Source organism: Simochromis diagramma, unplaced genomic scaffold (assembly GCF_900408965.1).
Source record: "Simochromis diagramma unplaced genomic scaffold, fSimDia1.1 OVJJ01000421.1, whole genome shotgun sequence".
In the NCBI taxonomy this organism is placed as follows: domain Eukaryota; kingdom Metazoa; phylum Chordata; class Actinopteri; order Cichliformes; family Cichlidae; genus Simochromis; species Simochromis diagramma.
The window spans coordinates 3,779,623-3,798,818 of NW_024387250.1; the positions used below are offsets into that span (position 1 = coordinate 3,779,623).

The 19,196-nt window shown below is 41.1% G+C and overlaps 2 protein-coding genes across 4 annotated transcripts; both read right to left on the reverse strand.

Moving 5' to 3' along the window:
- Window positions 1-162: 162 nt before the first annotated feature.
- rrp12 (ribosomal RNA processing 12 homolog) lies at window positions 163-10,099 on the reverse strand. Its single transcript, XM_040001088.1, has 34 exons — window positions 9,792-10,099; window positions 8,497-8,720; window positions 8,295-8,378; window positions 8,103-8,179; window positions 7,673-7,778; window positions 7,471-7,587; window positions 7,182-7,320; window positions 6,943-7,070; window positions 6,751-6,849; window positions 6,562-6,653; window positions 6,365-6,476; window positions 6,166-6,266; window positions 5,941-6,055; window positions 5,716-5,858; window positions 5,519-5,640; window positions 5,354-5,418; window positions 5,093-5,255; window positions 4,369-4,523; window positions 3,818-3,885; window positions 3,362-3,455; window positions 3,095-3,253; window positions 2,899-2,979; window positions 2,717-2,822; window positions 2,499-2,606; window positions 2,250-2,407; window positions 2,078-2,169; window positions 1,819-1,974; window positions 1,554-1,726; window positions 1,351-1,461; window positions 1,224-1,270; window positions 1,054-1,132; window positions 878-945; window positions 709-791; window positions 163-609 (listed from the first exon to the last, which is right to left on the reverse strand). The coding sequence occupies exons 1-34, from the start codon at window positions 9,928-9,930 to the stop codon at window positions 507-509; spliced, it is 3,867 nt and encodes a 1,288-aa protein (XP_039857022.1). The 5' UTR covers window positions 9,931-10,099; the 3' UTR covers window positions 163-506.
- Window positions 10,100-11,109: 1,010 nt separating this feature from the next.
- On the reverse strand, window positions 11,110-18,277 carry ubtd1a (ubiquitin domain containing 1a). 3 transcript variants are annotated; one of them, XM_040001098.1, is made up of 5 exons: window positions 17,890-18,271; window positions 17,456-17,542; window positions 12,752-12,979; window positions 12,081-12,266; window positions 11,110-11,961 (listed from the first exon to the last, which is right to left on the reverse strand). In XM_040001098.1, exons 1-5 carry the CDS (start codon window positions 17,939-17,941, stop codon window positions 11,747-11,749), a joined length of 768 nt encoding a protein of 255 aa, XP_039857032.1. In that variant the 5' UTR covers window positions 17,942-18,271; the 3' UTR covers window positions 11,110-11,746. The 3 variants fall into 3 exon arrangements, with proteins under 3 accessions (XP_039857032.1, XP_039857035.1, XP_039857033.1); XM_040001101.1 differs by lacking the exon at window positions 17,456-17,542 and having other exon boundaries at window positions 17,890-18,277; XM_040001099.1 differs by lacking the exons at window positions 17,456-17,542; window positions 17,890-18,271 and adding an exon at window positions 16,005-17,428.
- Window positions 18,278-19,196: the final 919 nt, after the last annotated feature.

Consider the following 19,196-nt stretch of genomic DNA (forward strand, 5'->3'; position numbering starts at 1 on the left):
CAGTGTCTTCAGTGTCTCAAGTAACAATAACAGGTTCAAATATTCCACAAAGTTAATGGTGCATTTAGATTGAGCTGTAAAAGCTCCGTGAATGCAGCTTTTCGACTATTCAGAAGCCTACAGCACCCTCAAGGGACCAAAGAACACATAACAGGACACGCATCACACTTCCAATATTGTTTGTATATTTCAGCACATAAATATACTCGTGTTCATCATAGCAGAAACATTTCTCTGATGTACAGCCAAAGGATAACAAAAACCATTAAGGCAGGTGAAGCCTGTAAAACATCTGCTGCTGTGAAAGCTGTCAGGGACCATTTAAAGATGTCAAAGTCTAATAACACACTGCTTTCACCTTTGTAGACACTCATCAGAAACACACACACACACACACACACAGACACACAAATCCTAGGTGTAAGTCAAACGTTTGGCATATACATGAACATGCCATTGCACACAGTGCATTTAGAGTCCAGTGAGGAAAATACTGTTGTTTGTTTTCAGGCTTTCCTCTTTTTCTTCTGCATTTTCTTTCCAGACAGCGCCCCCTTCTGGGCTCCTCTCACCATGCCCTTGAACTGGCCCTGCAGTTTGGCACGTTTCCTTTGAGAGAATAAATAAAAATATGTTACCAACCAAATTTTTAAACTCCAGAGCTTTCAGAGTTTTACAGATCTACACAGTAACAGCAGCTGCTCATACCTGCGATTGAGCTGGGCCTTCTTCAGAGGGATGTAAGCGTAAGGATCAAGCTTCCCTTTTTTCTTTACATCTCCTTTTCCTTTCTGAGGAAAGACCAAAGAATAACCATTCAGAACTACAGCTCACAACTAGGACCACATCACAGTCCAGTTACTGCTCTCAGACTCACCTTTGATTTGTAATCGGCTCCAAATTCCTGGCCATGTCCGAGGGGTCTGTGGATACCTGAACCTCCAGCTGCGTAAAAAAGAAGACGTATAATCAGTATGACGTGTTTTAAATTGCTTAAACTTTTTTTAGCAACTTGTTTAAGTTGCTAAAAAAAGTTAATTCAATTTAAGTTACCTTTATATTTCAACTGGGGTTCGATGTTCATTTCATCATCAAAGTTGTCATCATTAAACTTCCTCTTCTGTGACTTTTTCTGAGGGCGTTTTGAAAGGACAGAGTAAATAAAATTGTGCTGAAATATCCCAGAGAAAACAAACTCTGTAGGTTGAAGGTTAAATACTCACACTTTTGACTCCAGCCTCTTCCAGGATGTCCTCCATCTCACCTCCATCTGTGAGGTTTTTGTTAAATTATTATCACTGTCTGATCACACATTAAGCAATGTACGGATCAGCACTGGATCTCACTTACCTTTGTCCTTTACATCCTCATCTTCATCTTCTTTAATGATCAACCGTCCGTCTGAGGTCACTTTAAAGCCGTGGTCAGCCTTGGCACTCTTCTTCAGCTCTGGGTTTGTGGCTATGAAGCGACAACAAAACTGAGTATACTTTTGTTCAGAAATTAAACTGCAGGCAAAAAGCACCCATTGAAAACAAAACAGATGGTCTTACCTAACACTCTCTGTGAAACCTTAGGATCAAGGAAGTTAAGTGGGTCATCTTCCTCTCCCTCTTTGAGCCAAGCCCGTCCTTTCTGCTGTTTGCCTGCTTTCTTCTGAGCACCGCGAGGCTTTCCTTCATCCTCTGACAAATCACTGTCCGACTCAGCGAGAATCTCCTCGATACTTAAGGGCAGAAGGTTTTTGGTTTTTTAAAGGAAGGAGATGGGCAAATGCATGATGAAAGGCAGGGTTTTATGTTGGGAACAGCGGCCTACCTTTCACCCTTTGCTTTAGGTGCTTCCTGCTCACTTTCGGAGTCGTCCTGCTCCTCTGTGGCCTGTTTCCGCCTCTTGTTCCGAGCCTCAGCCTTGCGGATGTTTGCTAGCACCTTGTGGTGCTCTGCAGGGAGCATACTCTTCACCAGCTCAAAACTGAGCACACAGCAAGGAAAAAAACAAAAACAAAACACACAATTAGAGCCACGAGCTAGCTGACAGAGCCCTGATGGCATCTATAAGAATGTGGTGCCTTTACCCAAATTTTCTGATGAATTTAGTGAAGATGTTCTTCAGCTTTGTTCTGAAGTGCCTTCTCATATCATCCCTAATGTTTCCAATGCCTTCCATCTGAAAAAAACAACAACAAAATATTCAATAAAATAAAATAAAATAATGCAACTCCATTAACTACAATGTACAGTTCATACCATGACAGTGACATGCGAGGCCAGGGTCTTGGGGTCCATGATGAAGAGGATGACCTTGATGAAGCCTAAGGCAGCCTTCACTACCTCTCTGGTATGAGACGACAGCAGCAGACAAATGTTTTGCAGCAACTGCTCCATGGTGGTCAGCTCTATGGAGTCTGGGAAAGAAAAGGAAGCACACTGAATCCAGTCGGAGACTCTAAACCCTGAAATCAACACCACTGAATTGCTGAAAGTCAGCAGGCCTACCTTTGTACTCAAACACGAGGCGTGTGAGAGCCAACACTGTGCAAGTGATCATGGTGACGGAGCCCGTGAGTCCTGCATACACCATCACTAAATACTGCTCCATGGCATCTGGATCAGAGATGGAAGCGCAACTAATTACAAACCTTTACAATCAAGTGTTTTTGTGGAAAGATTTGGGTCCGTGCAAATTTAGCAGAAACAATATGTATGTATGTTACCTTTAGTATTTCCACAGAAGCGGACAAAAGCATTTCCTATTTCCACCAGCAGATTATAGGCACTCTTACGAGCACCAACAGACACCTCCTTCGTACATATGATCACCTGAAAGACACAACATCCTTATAAAAACACAATACTCCATCTCTCTGTGTTTGCCAGCACTTGTTTGTGACAATACCTCTGGCAGCAGCGTGGTGATAAAGTCTTTGTGATCTTCATTTAACCTTCTTACGATGTGGCTCAGACACTTAAGTCTCGGCTGTGGAAAAGCAATACAAACAGGAAGATAAAAATCAGACAGCAGTATAAACCAAAATATAAAGTCCCTTTGGGTGTCTCGTTTATTTTACTTCTCTTTAAAACAGCACACGCACCCTTTTTGCAGGTGAAGAGGCGTTTTTCAGAGTCTCAAGCAGCACGACTTTGAGTGTTTCCAGATTGGACATGACAAACGACAAACATGCATCTCTCTCTCCTCCACACATCTCCTCTAGCACACGGTACGCCTTCTTCTGCATGCTTGGCTCTTTTGTCTGAAAAAGAAATAAATCAATTTTAAAAAATGCACCAACAGAGACACAGTTAACAAGAATACTACTCAGGTTTGATGGGTTTAAATTAGAAACTACAAGTGCTCTTACCTCCAAATATGGCCTTATCAGCTCAAAGGTTTTAGTCATGGTGACTTCATCAACACAGGGAGCCATAGCAACGACAAGATCCATCACTGACAGCCTAAAATGCAAATAAAGCCAAAACAAAAAGAATCAATTAGACAATGGGGGATGTTTAGAGGCTTCGTTCCTCAAAGCTGTTCCTGATCAGTTTTTGTGTAATTTTCTGCTGAAGGAGACTGCTGGCATCAGAGAGTGAAATCAGAGGTGCACTGGGGTTTTTTCCACCCATACCTAACTGGATATTGCATAATATCCAAATGAATGACAAGACCCAAGGTTCCCTGAGCAGACTATTACATTTTAAAAAGATGACCAATGTCACTCACTTCTTAATCCTCTGGCTCATGTAGCTCAGTGTATATAAATCACCGATTCAGAAGGAGAGAAGGTGATGGCAAGAGATTCTCATTTATGACTTACCGTATGAACTCATTTGATTCTGCGTTGGTCAACCTCTCTGTGGCTTTTTGCAGGAATGTGCAGATCATCTGAGGGTTGATATTTTTTTATTATTATCATTAGTGATAAACCAGCATAAGAAATATGGCCTATGATGGCCTTGATTGCCTATAAATATATTAATTTCTGTACAAATTCAGATTAGATACGCTGAAATATGTCATATGAAAAGTACTGGGCCACACATCATATTAAAGAGCTCATTGCAACAAGTCAGGTTATTACATGTCTACAAGTGGCATTGTTGGAAATGGAAACATTTAGGTTACAGAGCAGGCACACTGAGTGCTGAGGCTCATAGTCTGTAAAAGAATCCAAACCACCTCTGGCATTAACATCAGCACAAAAACTGTGTGCCAGGAGCTTCATGGCAAAGTGTAGGTGGCCCAGTACTTCTGACCATATAGTGCATGATCAGCTCTCAATGGCTGGAGCACTTCAAAGTGTTCAATATGGCAGTAACTGCATGCAATTTAGTGCGAAAGAATGCAAGAAAAATAAGCCGTACTAACCGGCATTTCAGTGATACCCAAATACACTTTGATGGTGTCCAGCACAGCCATCCTGTAGGTTCCAGACTCTCCATTAGCAGGCTGCTGGCTGTACACATTGAAAAGGATGGGCAGGAAATTCTTAGAGAAGCGGCCCACTTCGGCCTTTTCTTCTTCTGCAGTGGAAAAAAAAAGAACACAAAACACTGTAAATGAACAAATTTAGAAGATTCAAGTGTTGGGTGACTTGATTTAACCCCCAGATACCTTTTTATTTTTCAATTATTACAACAAGATAAAGGGCATAAAGAAATGATGATCTTGTATTAAGGGACTGTTTCTCTTCCAATTATACAAATCAACTTCTGTCTTTTCTTTTCATGTGAACCTCCAGGCCTCCCATTTTGAAAGCTCTGACCACCAGCGCTGTGGCACTGGCCTCCAAATGTGCTCTTTGTGACAGGCTTCATGGTCTTTTTCTGAATCTTACCTCTATGACTCTGCATCTCACTTCAATTTCATTTTTGTTGTAATCGACTTATATTCAAAGTTTAAGGTGATCCACTGTTGAGACATTTAAGTTTAAGTTCAATAAGTGGATGTTGGTTCTAAAGTTAATGAATAATCATGTTGGATAAACACGATGTTAATATTGACCAAAATACTCAGGGTTATGAATGTTTCCATAATTGAGTAGACATAGGATTATATTGTTCTCTTACTGTTCGACCATGTGTTTTCCTACCTGTTGAGCAGCTCTTGTTGATAATGGTGCGTAGGGCCTGACATACTGTGAGCCTCAGGTCTGGCCGTTCATTAACAGCCATACCAAGAGTGCGGGCAATGCCTTTAAAAGCTGTCAGCACGTCCACAGGGCACGTACAGAAGCCAGGAAGCATGGTCCAAATCTAAAGAAAGAAAAAGAAGAAAACAACACACGCTAAAAAATTGTAATAATTCATCAAGTGGTTCTGTTTACTTATTTACATGAAGTTTGTAAAAGTACCTGAAGCTGTAAGGTGTCATAGACTTTGGCCTCCAGTTTTTGCCCTGTTTGCTCCAACTCTACAGCTACAACACAATCACAGAGCGATCTATCAGTACACACAAGCCAGAAAATGCACCTTTGTTCTACCTAACCCTCCAAAGGACCATACCCCTTTTTGTTTACCTCTCTGTTTAAGTGTAGAAGCCAGAGGGAGGAAATAGGAAGTGAAGAAACTAAGATGAGTGTTCTTCACATGATCTCTTATGACTGGGACCAGCCAGCTGCGTGGGAACTCCAAGTCATCGCTGAAGAAAGAAAAAAGTTTGTTAATTTGTTAAGCAATAAAAACATCAAGAATACTACTATGTTTGTGTCCTTACTCATAGCCAGTGATGTTGAAAGGCACGGCACCAAGCACCACTTCGGGCCCCATGCTCTCCACAGCTCCTCCTACAGCCAGGTCCAACTCTCCACTGAAGGCAAAATGAGGAGTGGAGCGCAGGTCTGCCAGAGATTGCAGAGACTGTCCAGGACAAAAAACATGGAGTTAAGCAAACTTATCTTACTTTGACAGCCTAGTGATCAGCAAAATTTTGTGGCAATACCTTAGTCATGATGGGATGAGCTTGTTTCCCTGCAACTCGATAGAAGCAACCCAGAATCTGCAGCACAAACGGCCAAGAGGCATGGAAGCGATAGGACAATCCTTCTTCTACAATACTGAAACACACATGCACAGCCACAATCGTAATGATGAACATTTATATGTAGTTCCTAAGAACAAAAAGGAAAAAAGACAGACTAGCATGCTTAACACTTAGGAAACATACCGAAACATTTTGCAGACATAGGAGGGGTTCCCTGAAGATGCTGTGCCAGTGACGGTGCCCATTTCCTCCATAGGAGAGGCAACGCATTCAGTCAACAACGTCTGGAAGAGATAACCAGAAATAAATCTTCATCTAGGAGCGTGCACACAAGCATTTACATCACCATCTGCTAAAGATACCCATCTTCATTGTCCCTTACCTTTAATGTGTTGGTGGCTGCAGAAACCACCTGAGTGTGAGGTGACAACAAGCAGGACATCGCAGCAGAAAAAAGGCGAGGGAGGTGACCCAAACTCAGAGAACTCTGCAAACTAGACGACAAGGATGTTGTGGACCAACAGTCGGACTGGAAAATGCACAGTTATGGGAATCTGTTGTACTGTTTTCATTTATTACCTCGCCAGGTGAATGTGCGCTTTCTCCATGACAGCAAGCCAAGCGAGCAGAGGCTGTAAATCATTCTCACTGGGCAGGTAATCGTACAGAGCCTGGAGATAAGAGATGACAATTGAGTTTTCACACCAAGCTTTGTATTATAACTAAAAATCTAACTTTAAAAATCTTGTTTGGTTTATGTTCACTCACAGTGACGATCTGTGCGTTGAGTTCTGGTGAGAGCGTCGAAGCATTGGGCTTCCCGCTGAACAGCTGATGAAAGGCCTGCATGGCACTAGCGGTCACCAACTACAGTCAGAGACATCGACAACTATATTTGAGTATCCACGATGATGAACAAGGGGGATTTGGCAGCACCTATGAATATTTTTGTGTTCTCACCACATGACTGAGTGTCATCACTCGCAGCAGAGTCTCACAACAGGACTTGACAGCTCCCAGAGGAAACGTCCCCATCAGCTCCTTCAAAAGGCCAAGCACATGGAGTGTGGTTGTGTCCTCTTTACTGCCTATGGGGAAAAACACAAACATTACCCACAACCTGCTGGACAGCCAAAGAGTCGCACAAACCTTCATCATATAGAGAACAACCCGCGGTCCTAATAAACCTGTTGTCTCACCTCCTGCTTGCTCCATTTCTTTTATGCAGAATTTGGCTGTGGTAACTGCAGCAGGATGATGGGCTGGAGCGTTTTCTGTAAACAGGAAGTCACTGCCTCTAAGAATGGAGCAAACACCTTGCTGTGCTGCTTTACGGACCTGAAAGGAAAAAAATTCAATGGCACAAATGTCCTCACTTTTAGTATTTCACTGAATGTTTAATACAGCTGATGAGCAGTAAATCCAAGACAGACTGAACGCATCTGTTTAGTGTGGCTGAGCAGTTACGAGCAGGCTGGTGGGACTCGCCTTAGGCTTGTTGTGCACTGTGAAGCTGAGAAGGCCATGGTAAGCCTGGAGAGTAGATGGGTAAGTCCACACAGATGCGTCCTGCTTCCTCAATAGAGTGGCCAGACAGGACAGTATCTGCAGAGGAGAAAAATAACAAAGCTAAGCATTGCTGCAGTTGTCAAAAGAAGAGCCAAACAGACACAGAAACAAGCCCACTTACCCATCTGAGTGCCGAGGTAGTGTCAGATGTGGCCTGTTTGGACATGACATCCATCAGAGCCTTGGTGGTGTCGGAAAACTTCGACTTGAGGACCGGAGCAGGAACACTAAGGAATGCAACACGTAAAGCAGATGGAAAAATGCAACACACCAGTTGTATTTATTGTGGACATTATAAGCCACGCTTATATATCTTAACACTTTAAGGACTTTCTCTACTTTCTGTCAATGGCGGGTGGAGAATATCATCAGTTAACCTAACACGCATGTCTCTGAACTGTGAGAAGAAGCCTAAGTAAACCCACGGTTGAGAGACCGTGCAAACTCAGAGAGAGAAAAAAAGTCCCAAGCCAGGGTTCAAACCAGGAAACCTCTTATTGTGAGGAAACAGTGCTGCTTAGTGGAGTAACATTTGAGTATTTGGGTCCTACCGTTTCATGACAAGGTTGAGGAGGTATGCCACTGCAGCCTGGGATTCTGCTGTATCCACAACCTCCAGGGTGGTCATCTTAGAGGAAAATAAGATTTAGTGGATTTTGAAAAACAAAACCTCGATTTACGTTGCCTTTCGATCAAACCACACCATAAAATCTAAAAGGATCTTTTTTAAAAAAAGCACTCACCAAAGCAGCAAAGTACTCTGTTTCAGTCTCCTTCCCACCTTGACTGCGGATCACTTCAGTAACGGCTGCCAACACTGCACAGATCTGTAGAAGACAAAGTTAGAGCTGCAGGGAAGCTCACTGTCCAGCTTTGCTCACAATATAAACAGCACACAAACTAAAATGTTATCAATAAATGGTCCATCATAAAAGTGATGCCCACCTCTTTGTGTGCAGCTGAATTAGACTCCCAGAAGCGCTGCACCTTTCTAAAGGTAAGGTTGGAGCAGTCTGATAGGCCACTGAGGAAGGTACCCGAACTTCTTTGTGATACAGCCTCTTCTGGCTCTTCTTCCATGGCGGCATCTTTACGAGTGCCGATCTCCAGCGGACCGGCCTGCAGCTCATTGTGAAGCTTGAGAGCATCGATTGTGAGATCACTCTTTCCTGTGGGGTTAAAACAAAAAACAAAAACTGAATTCTAAAACCTTATTACACCAAATTCTGACCCCAAATTAGACACGGAGACAGATGTGCAAGAAAGTGCGACCTTTAGTTTTTCCCTTTGAATGACGAACTACCTAACCTCATCTGCACAAGCATGTGGTTGACTTGGAAAAAAAAAAAATCAATTAACCTTCCCAAAGAGGAGACCAAGCTGCTTTTTATTTAGGCATGCTAACTGTAAACCACTACCAAATCAACCATAGTTGCATGCCACCAAACCTATTATCTAATTTTCCATGCATGCATGCTTTTTCAGACATTTCCAAAACAGTAAAGACAATCCCAAAGCATTAGAGCCTTTGCACACCTTAGTCCGATGCAACCAGTTTTCCTATTTTGTTTCTACAATATGTTCAGACTCAATAATAAAACAGCTGATGCTGAAAATATGTACAGGCCAACCTTTTAGTCTTAGGAAAAAAACTGAGCAGGAATCAATAAAGTGAATTGACAGTCTGAGCTTAGATCACCACTGACGACAACAATATCTTACCAATAACCATCCTAACTACTGCTACACTATTCTTTAGTTACTTTGGACTCTCATAATTAAGCAGACCAGATAAGTAAAGGGGAGTCACTTGTGCACGCTTCACCCAGTGTGCTGATGTAAATACTCAAATCACAGCTGGATGTTCAAACCTAAACATGCTGTTGCTCATACAATCAGCTGGCTACAGAGCCAAAACAACCACCTTTGCGTCTAATAACTGACAAACTTTGCACATTTATTGTAAAGCACATCTTTTCTAGGCTTAATAGCTGCAGGGCAGATACTTTTACACAACTAAATATGATAGCTTGGACTTTGAGCTCCAAACACACAAGTAGCTGTTGCTCTAAAACTAAACTGACATACAAGTTATTTAACCTGACAAAAAGATATAGATGTGGCGATATGACGTTAAAGTTTCTGCCAGCAGCTTGAATGTGGCTGCTGATTGTGTCAAAACCTAGAAAGATTAAATGGCTAACGCTAGCCGGAGACCCACGTGTAGAGGGAACGCTTACCGGTGGGTCGGCTGAAGAAGCGGCTTTTAGCAGCCTGACGGAAGCGACTCGTCTGCGGGTTAGAGTCGCTGCTGTGCCCTTTTTTCCACCGTTTGAGCTTCGACGCCGTCCCAGAGCGAAGTTTCCCCGATTTCACCATTTTCGGGACTGAAAATAATCACGTTACACCACCAACTGTGCCCGATTCTGTCGCCTACCAAACTACGTCACAGCTTTGCTCACGTGTCACAAGTTATGTTTCCTGAAGATGGCGCTGTCCACCACAGACAGCGTGAATAACACGAGCCTACGGTCCATGACTGCAACTACTCTGACTGCCATCGTCTAAATAGAGATATGACCTCTTCTGCAGATAAAGGAAACCCGTGACCTTAATTTAAGTATAGCTTTGTCAGGTGTGGCATATAAAACCATATAAAAAGAACGATGATACAAAAATACAGCCAGTCATTACACCCATCTGCCATTTTAGGTACACAGTTTCAAGTGCTTTATCACAAACATCTTATCAGCCAATCACATGGCAGCAACTCAGTGTATTTAGGCATGTAGACATGGTCATGATGACCTGCTGAAGTTTAAACAAAGCATCAGAAAGGGGATGAAAGGAGATTTAAGTGACTTTGAAGGTGGCGTGGTTCTTGATGTCAGATAGGCTGGAATGAGTATTTCAGAAACTGCGGATCTGCTGGGATTTTCTTCACACAAACATCTCTCTTACAGATGATGGCCTGAAAATAAGAAAATCTAGTGAGCAAAAAATGTCTTGTTGATGCCAGAGATCAAGGGAGACTGGAGGACATGAAGGTAACATAACTCAGATAATGTATGCAGAAGAGCATCTCTGAAGGCACAACATAGAGATGGGCTACAACAGCAGAAGACCAGCTGGTGACAATCCTGCGATGCAAGAACAGTCACACGGGCTTACCAAAGTTGCACGATCAAAGATTATAGAAATGCTGCATGGTTTGATGAGTCTCGGTTGCTACTGTGTTATTCAAGTGGTAGGGCCAGAATTTAGCGTAAACAACACAAAAGCATGGATCCATCCTGCCTTGTATCAATGATTCAGGCTGCTGCTGGTCGTGTAATGATGTGGGGGGTATTTTCTTGGCACACTTTGGGCCCCTTAGTACCAACTGAGCATCATTTAAATGTCAGCGCCTACCTCAGTATTGTTGTTAACCATATTATGACCACAGTGACAGTGAGTTAACTGAGAGATTTTCATCAGCAAAAGGGGGTCCAACCCTTATTGGGAACATCCAGTTCCAATTGCAGATCTTGGTGCCAATAAATAAATGAAAAGAACAACTTTAAATTTATAATATTTATTAAGTTATTCAAGTACAGTGAGCATCATATTTGTACATCAATCTACACCTTCTTGTTCATAGTGATAAAATTAAAAAAGCAAGTCTGGTCATCTCTTATTCCCTTTAGAAAAGGTGCCTTCATTACATTCCCTGTCTTTACCATGAATATACAGTAGTGAAATGAAAACAGTGTGCACATGAGCAAACAACATACAGTGAACGTTTCTACTACCTAAACACATGATAGTAAAAGAGAGTTAGAAAGAAAGATTTTTGTCTAGATTCTGAGGTGAACCATATTTAATTTATTCATAAGCACCAGAACAAACAAACATGACAAGAAGGGAAACCCATGTAAACAACAAAGCTGTGAGTTCATGGCTTCACAAATAGACGGACACTGGGATGTGCATCTTAGGGCTCTACTTTTCACCTAAAGTGTTTCAGTGCTTTTTTCCCCCATTTGGAAAAAGGAAAAATAGAAAAAGGAGCAATACAAAAAGCAATATATTTTTATATAAAAATGTACACAAAATTCCACCGCAGAATTAACTGGACAGTAATGTCACCAACTCCTGTTCCAGCAGCCCACCTCTGGCACATTCATGATCTTTTCTTCACCTTGCTTCATTTGCCTCAGTTAGTTATGACTGAGGGATTTATATTGACAATCACTTGGACGACAAATTCCTTTTGGATTTTAGTATCTTGCAGGCGAGTCTTGTCGGTCAGAAGCTTCCCGGAAAAGAACCACCTCTGGCGGGACACATCAATTTCTTCCTGTTCTTCTAGTAACTTCTTTAGCTCAGCGATGGTGTCTGCCATGCTGGCTGTGAGACGCACATCCTTTCCTAAGGGAGAAGTAGAGTTGACACAGATCTTTTTATCCAGGTAAAAAAAATCTCATTTCCAACAATCCATGCATAACGTGATTTTTAGAGATATACAGATGCATAATTCCAAGTCTTACCAGTTGATAATCGCACCCGTAGCTGGAACTCTTCTCTGCTCGGAGAGGGCTGAGATTGTTTTTGCGTCGATTCGGAAACCTTGCTGTCGCTGGATGTTTCAGTGATGAGGTTGACAGGCGGGGCTAAAGTGTACGCTGGGAGCTGATAGCGGTTGCCCAGCTCATCGTAACACTCTGTGAGAGAGCCTGCAGAAGAGAAATAACCCAGATAAACAACCAGTTAAAAAACAACAAAAAAAAACCCTTATCCCTCTCCACAACATGCACAACTTTAACCTTGAGCTACACATGTCCCCTCATTTCAACTGTTAAGAAATCCTGTCTGAGCATCACTTTTCTTCCATTAGTAGCAGTTAAAAGCAGATGAGCATGTGAGAAGACTATGTGAGGACTGCTTTTTTTTTTTTCCAGCTAACGCCACCAGGGCTTTCAGTGCATCAGACCACTCACAGCGGTCATGCAGTACTGCGACTATTATGTAACTACTACAACAGTAATCTCTGCACAGTTGATGGGATTCAGCAAACTGTTCTTTGACTTTGACTTTTAAAAATGATTACAGTGAGCTCTGCATTTGCACTGGGAGGTCCAGTCCTCTTACAGCGTATAATTTATAGCCAAATTATACTTTCATATCTCAAAGGGGATTTTGTGTATGTGTGTTTGCATACCATGTGGTAATGTAATGCAGGCACCATCCACGATAGCCTGCGCTAGCTCCAGGTCATTGCACTCTGCAGCCAGGGCTGCTGCTCTGAGTGCGTCCCAGATTTCCTTGCGTCCATCAAAGGCCGGAGCTGTATCCCAAAATTCATCCCTCTTGCTCCTGAGCTGGCCCTCAGTCATCGGGTACTCACTCTTCCATTTTGGACGCTCTTTCTTTAGAGGCTCATTGCGTCCTTAACAAAAAGAGAGGGAGGGGTAAAAAAAGAGAGGTGTTTAAACTAATTTTAGAGACTGCTCTAAGAAATGACCAAGAGACTGTGACCCAGAAATAATCCGGGCTACGCTTTTGAAAACAACTTCTAGTTTATAAAAAGTAAAACAACAAACAAACAAACAAAAAAAAACAAAAACAAAACTTTGTTGCTAATTTATTCTAATTACATAATAAAGAGATTACATGGTGCGAATCCAGGTATCTGGTAGTAAACTACTTATTACGTCGATGTCTACTAAAGTGGATAAGGTCATCACTGCTCCAAAAAAAACGCCCGAGCTCTGTACTATTACATCAGACATCCAAGGTCAGGAAATATTTTTGTTTTACTCTGATGTGAAGTGTCCTTAAAAGAATGTAGGTATAAATACACTGAATGCATTAAATGTTCTTGGTTTGAGTCATGTAAACACAAAAAGGGACAAAAAGCTCATCTTAATACCTTGTACACACACACACACACACACACACACACACACACACACACACACACACACACACACACACACACACACACACACACACACACACACACACACACACACACACACTATCTGTGATATTTAGCAGTTTCTGCATAGGCTGACTATAGCCAGTAACCAAAATGCGCTTTTTTTTTGTCTTTTTCTTTCGTTTTCTTTAAATCAGAGCTCCAGCAGCAGTATTTTGTACACCTACTGCAGTTGTTTCTTTGCTAGCTATTGGGGTATAGCTGCTGTACTGGTGTACCAAAAAGTCAATTTGCTTCACAGAGAGAGGAAAATCAAAGTGATTATTTATAGTGCTGTGGATTACTGCAGTGGCCAGTAATACACACATGCGCACGGACAGGCGCTCACTCACAAGCAAACACCAGTGGATTATAGGCAGTAAGCAGGTCCCACATAACAGGATTTATCTGTGCCTATCCCTTAAGGCATTGGATAGAAAGATGACAACCCTTTAGCCAATGAAAAGCAGCCAACAGACACAGATCTGCCACTGCACGCACGCATAAATACAAACACAAAGCCACTACAACTCAATTACACTGTCACTTTATCGAATTACGGAGTGTTTACAAACTGCTGCAAAGCATGGTTTTGTCCCTTTCAAATCTGATTTTCCAACAAGATCAAAGGAAGCCTTTATAAAATCTTGGATAACATTTAGCAATGATACACATCCCAATAGACATAGATATTAAAGACATCTTCTGTAGCACTGATCTAGAAACCAGCTGAAATATTATAACACTGATGACACAGTACAAAAGGCCTCAAAACATTGTTACTAAATTCCAATGTAAAATTATGCTTTTGAGTTATATGACAAATTTGCAAATTTCAGTTGGTGAATTCCCCCAAAATTTGTCTGGTTGAATTAAATTTGTACATAGACACCTTAATCCTAAAGACAGATAACAAAATGAGCACATATGGTTATATTAAATGTATTCCTTTGAACTGCTTATTAAGTTATTCTGCCATTTATTACTGTTTTTTTACTCATTAAAATTTTTTTTTACATTTAAGTTGTTTACTTTATTCTGTCTCATGTGATTTATATTCCTCACACATTACCCTTAGGATTGAATTAAACAGACATGTCCAGCCTGAGCACATCAGCTGAATGTTAAAGCTTTGCAAGTTCATTTATATCAAACTTTCAGCCTGAGCTTTCACACAGAAGTACGACATTTATATTATTTATAATTTACACTTTATGCATTAAAAATTACATGCAAACTGGAACTGTCCCACACTTCTAAACCCATGAGCAGAATACCCTTGAAATCTAGAGACGGCTATATAAAATGATGCCACCCTGTTCCAGTGTTTGCAGCTTTATTATAATAATAATATTCTTTGCTTTTACTTCTCTTACAAAAACATTTATTTTTAGCCCGTGTAATGTTGATTATGCAGCCAGGCACACATGCAAAACTAAATTAACATGCCAGCCAAACAAATGCAAATTAGATTGTTTGTCTGGAATCCTAACAAGTGACCCTGCCAGCAGACATGGGAAAATACACAGTGACAGTTTTGGGATTGTGCAAGTCTAAGACTTCCAGAATGAGAGTGCAGAACAAAACATGCCAGATTTTATTTCCTGGTTGTACATTTTGTTACATAACAGTATGTACAAGCATTTTTGCTTTGGTTGTGTTTACTAGATTGAAGCAGATGCAATCAGTGCTTAGTGATGACGACCTACAAAATATAAAAATGTTTCATCCACCTCGCTGCTGTACTCAGTTTGTCAGTGTTAGTGTTTGCGTAGAGGGAGATCAGATTTGACAGCATGTCCTTTAGCTGTAAGACTAGCTCCCTGGAAAGATTAGCACTTTAAACTGAAGCGAGTGAGCAAGTTTGACTTTCCTGAGCTAAAAATGTGCAGGTGGAAGTACAAAGAATAGTACAAGTCAATCTCTGCAATAACAGGAATGAGATTAAAAGGTCTAATGTAGACCTGCTGCTTATGCAGTGTGATTTTATATATCATTTTAAACAACCACTATAAGCAGAATCTGTGAGCAGTGTTGTATCTACCTACTGTAAAATGTGCATGTAATAGTAAGTTCATAATAACTGTATAATAGATAATAGAAAAATACACAAAGTCAGATATGTCAACATCTGAGCAAGTAAAAAAATGATCAAAGTCTTCATACATTTAAGATACACTTAAGGTGCAAAAGCTTTGCAGCTTTTACACCTTAAATGTTTTAACTAATAAAATGATGATCCATTAAAGCAGGCTTTAATGGATCATCATGAAAGTATTAAAGTCAAAGGCAGCACTGAAGATACAATTTGATTTTCATTTGTTATTGTAAATCAGTTTTTCAGCTGCGCTTCAAATGCTAATTTACCAATTACCACTACATAATGGCATTATAACAGCAAAAACATTAGTAAAGACTACAACACATACCCCTCTGGGGCATTTTATTGAACCCAGAGTAACTTTTTCCACCCCTGACAAAAATCTATACTTACTTTTAAGCAAAATCTTCAAAGGGGAATTTGGAACCTGATAGTAATTGTATTCCCTTGAGTTTGGTACTCCCATTGCTCTTCTGTCGCTGAGGTTTGATATGCGCCAAACTGCTGTACATCAAAAGTCCTTAACGATGAGCTACAGTGAACGATCCCGAGGAAGAGGACAGTCTCCGCTCGGTCGGACCAGCTTGAAGAAACAAATGCCTGATCTAGTTCACCAAGCTGCGCAGACTAAGAATCACAGCTCTGCTAATCATTGTTACATTTCCCCAGTTGCTGAAAAATGACTGATCCCCCACCACTTTTATCCCCTTCTACTAACAAACACACCACAACCCCAAAATAACTTTAAATCAATTCATGGAAACAGGTAGAATATAGGAGGAGAGCAAGTTGAGTGTCCTTGGCAGAAGGTGGCGTCTTTACACAAGAGCCCTAATCCTATCAGCTCTATTTAGAGCTGGGATAAAAATACTCAGAGGCAAAGTGCTAAACCTATTAGCACACAATAAACCGTTGTCAGACAATTACAGTCTGATTCAAAGGAAAGCCAATGTCTACTTCGAGGAAATGTCCTGAACAGGCGATTCTTTTTCTTTACTAAGGCTGTGATAATTATAGAAATACGATGCTACTTTCTCATAACTGACAATGAGGCAGTTCATTGAATTTCACCAAACTGTGAGGTCTGAGCTTATGATGGTGATCAAAATGTCTAAGAGGTCATGCCTGTCTTGCAGGTAATGTATTTCCTTCTGCATATGAATGTGTTTTGCACATAAAGCACATCATGTACCAAGTAGGTCAATCTCTGATTGAAAAACTCTCTGTGGAGGCTCCTGCTACTGCTCAATGCATAATGAATGGCAGTCTAGCGCAGCACACAGCACACAGGCTCTGTGAATGGATTGAACAGTGTTTATATAATCTGTCCTATCAGGCCAGGTCCTTAAACCCAGATTAGACACATGACTAAGCCACGATACATTTAACACCTGAAACTATAAGTATTCAGAATAACAAAGGCGTAGCTAGGATGCAACACCTGAAACCCTGAGGCTTTATCTTACAGCCCATCTGGCAGGTGCTACATGAATGTATATGTAAGTGTAAATAAAAATGCAGAAAGTGTCTCGTTGTATTGGTTGAATTCAATGACAGTAAGTCCCATTATTATGTAGTGTTTAACTGATGTGCTTAAATACATCACTATACAGTAATCTCCCTACCGCGATGGTAATATTGGAAAATAATAATTTAATACAAAAGTGCTGGTCAAGGAGGAATATTAGAAGGGTCTCTCAAGCTCAAGAGTTACATCACCACAAACTGCAAGTCAGCAAAGATGTAGAGAAAGCCATTGCTGGTTTGTGCTTTGCGGACATGATGTCCTAAGTATGAAGCTGCACTTATTTCAACATCTGCGAAGCCAATGTCCAGCTTCTTACCTCCGCGTTTTTTGCTCCTTGTCGAGTTTCGGGCACTCCCTTGTCCATCCATCCTACTCCTCCCCACACAGCCTCCCATCACTGTCCCTACATTTCAGATCAAGGAGAAATCTGTCATAATTTACATATTTTTCGAATATAAACGCTTTGAAATGAACGTGCAATAATGTCACATAAATAAACTGTTGGTAATGATGTGAAATTAAGTGCCTTATATGAAAAGCACCATCAGGGAATGACAGCTCAGCACGCCTTGTTCTTATGAGGTCAGACGAGCTGATGTGTTTACGTCACGTGTACCGCCAGCTGACGGGGACACGCGCCTGAAGCTAATGCCAGCTGATTATTTCCCACGCACGCGTCCAGAGTTGTGTTTTTGCACTCTTACATTTTTTTAATGAATCCAAATCAATGCATATATTTATTTTACATACCGGAAATCCAGTCTGCTAGATTATGCATTCGTCTGCAGTTTGCCTGCCACATCCGAACTTCAGGTGAAGTTAGAGCCTCACGCGACGATCAGCAGAAGAGGTAATCAGCCAAGTAGGAGGACAGGCACAGACCCAGTGTGTCTGTGCAGAGGCGATGTGTCCAGGTGGCCTCTGCAGAGCCTTTAGTAAATCTCAGCCGCTTCTCCAAAAATATGCGATCAGTATCCACATTTCCTCCAAATCATAGTGTACACAGCCTACCAACACAATCCGTCCACACTGATCCAGAATTAAAGCCTTGCAGTCTGTACGCATGCGTAACTTAGAGCGGTCGCGTCAGAACAAGACAGGAAACTGCTAAACCGCTCCTTCGGGATAATAGGGTGGCTGAAACATAATTTAGCCGTCTTTTAACCACCATTTATAGTTTGAAACGACAGGAAAATGTCTCTAAAATAAGTCCTGTCAAAGACAAAACCTTTAAAATGAATTTATTGGGTTATTGCACAATATATTGTTACATTTTTCAACTGGGGTTTTATTCTGAAATGAATGGCGGAAGTTTTATTTATGATTCTTAGGTTAATTGATGCTATACTGTGGTCTCCATAAAACGTGACATTTCTACTACAAACAACTGCAGTTTTAGTTAATTTAAGAAAAACACCACTGGCACAACTGTTACTCATCTATCTACAGTTTCAGCTACATGAAAGTGCACAATCTGTCACATACAAATATGCTATTTCAACAAAGTTTCTGAAGAAAAACTAATCAAGCTTCTGAAATTTACAGCCTGTTCAGTCTATTTTGGTGGGTGAGTGCTCCCCTCCACAACACTGAATCTGAGTAACATGTTGCCCAACAAAGTGTGAAACACTAAATCAGTGTGGGACAGCTCATCTGACTAAGGTGTCCACAAACTGGGAATATGTTAAATCCTGACTAATCCTGTATTTGTGTTGTGAGTAATTAGTAGTTATGAATAACTATGGATGAATGCATAAAATGTGTAAATGTGTGTAACATTCTTGCGTTTTCTAACTTTTACAATCGGGGACTGTTGTTGTGATTTGGCGCTGTGTAAATAAAATTGAATTGAATTTTAAAATGAACCACTCACAGACAGTTGTGTGTAGACCTCTCGCAAGCATCTTAATTTTTTTGCCAGACTGTCCACATTGAAATATCTAAATTTGCTATACGAGGACATCCGTGAGTTTCAGGGCGTGAACATCATTCTACAACCAACTGACTCCCATCAACCCACACCTGTAGGACACACCTGCACAAATATAAAGGCATCT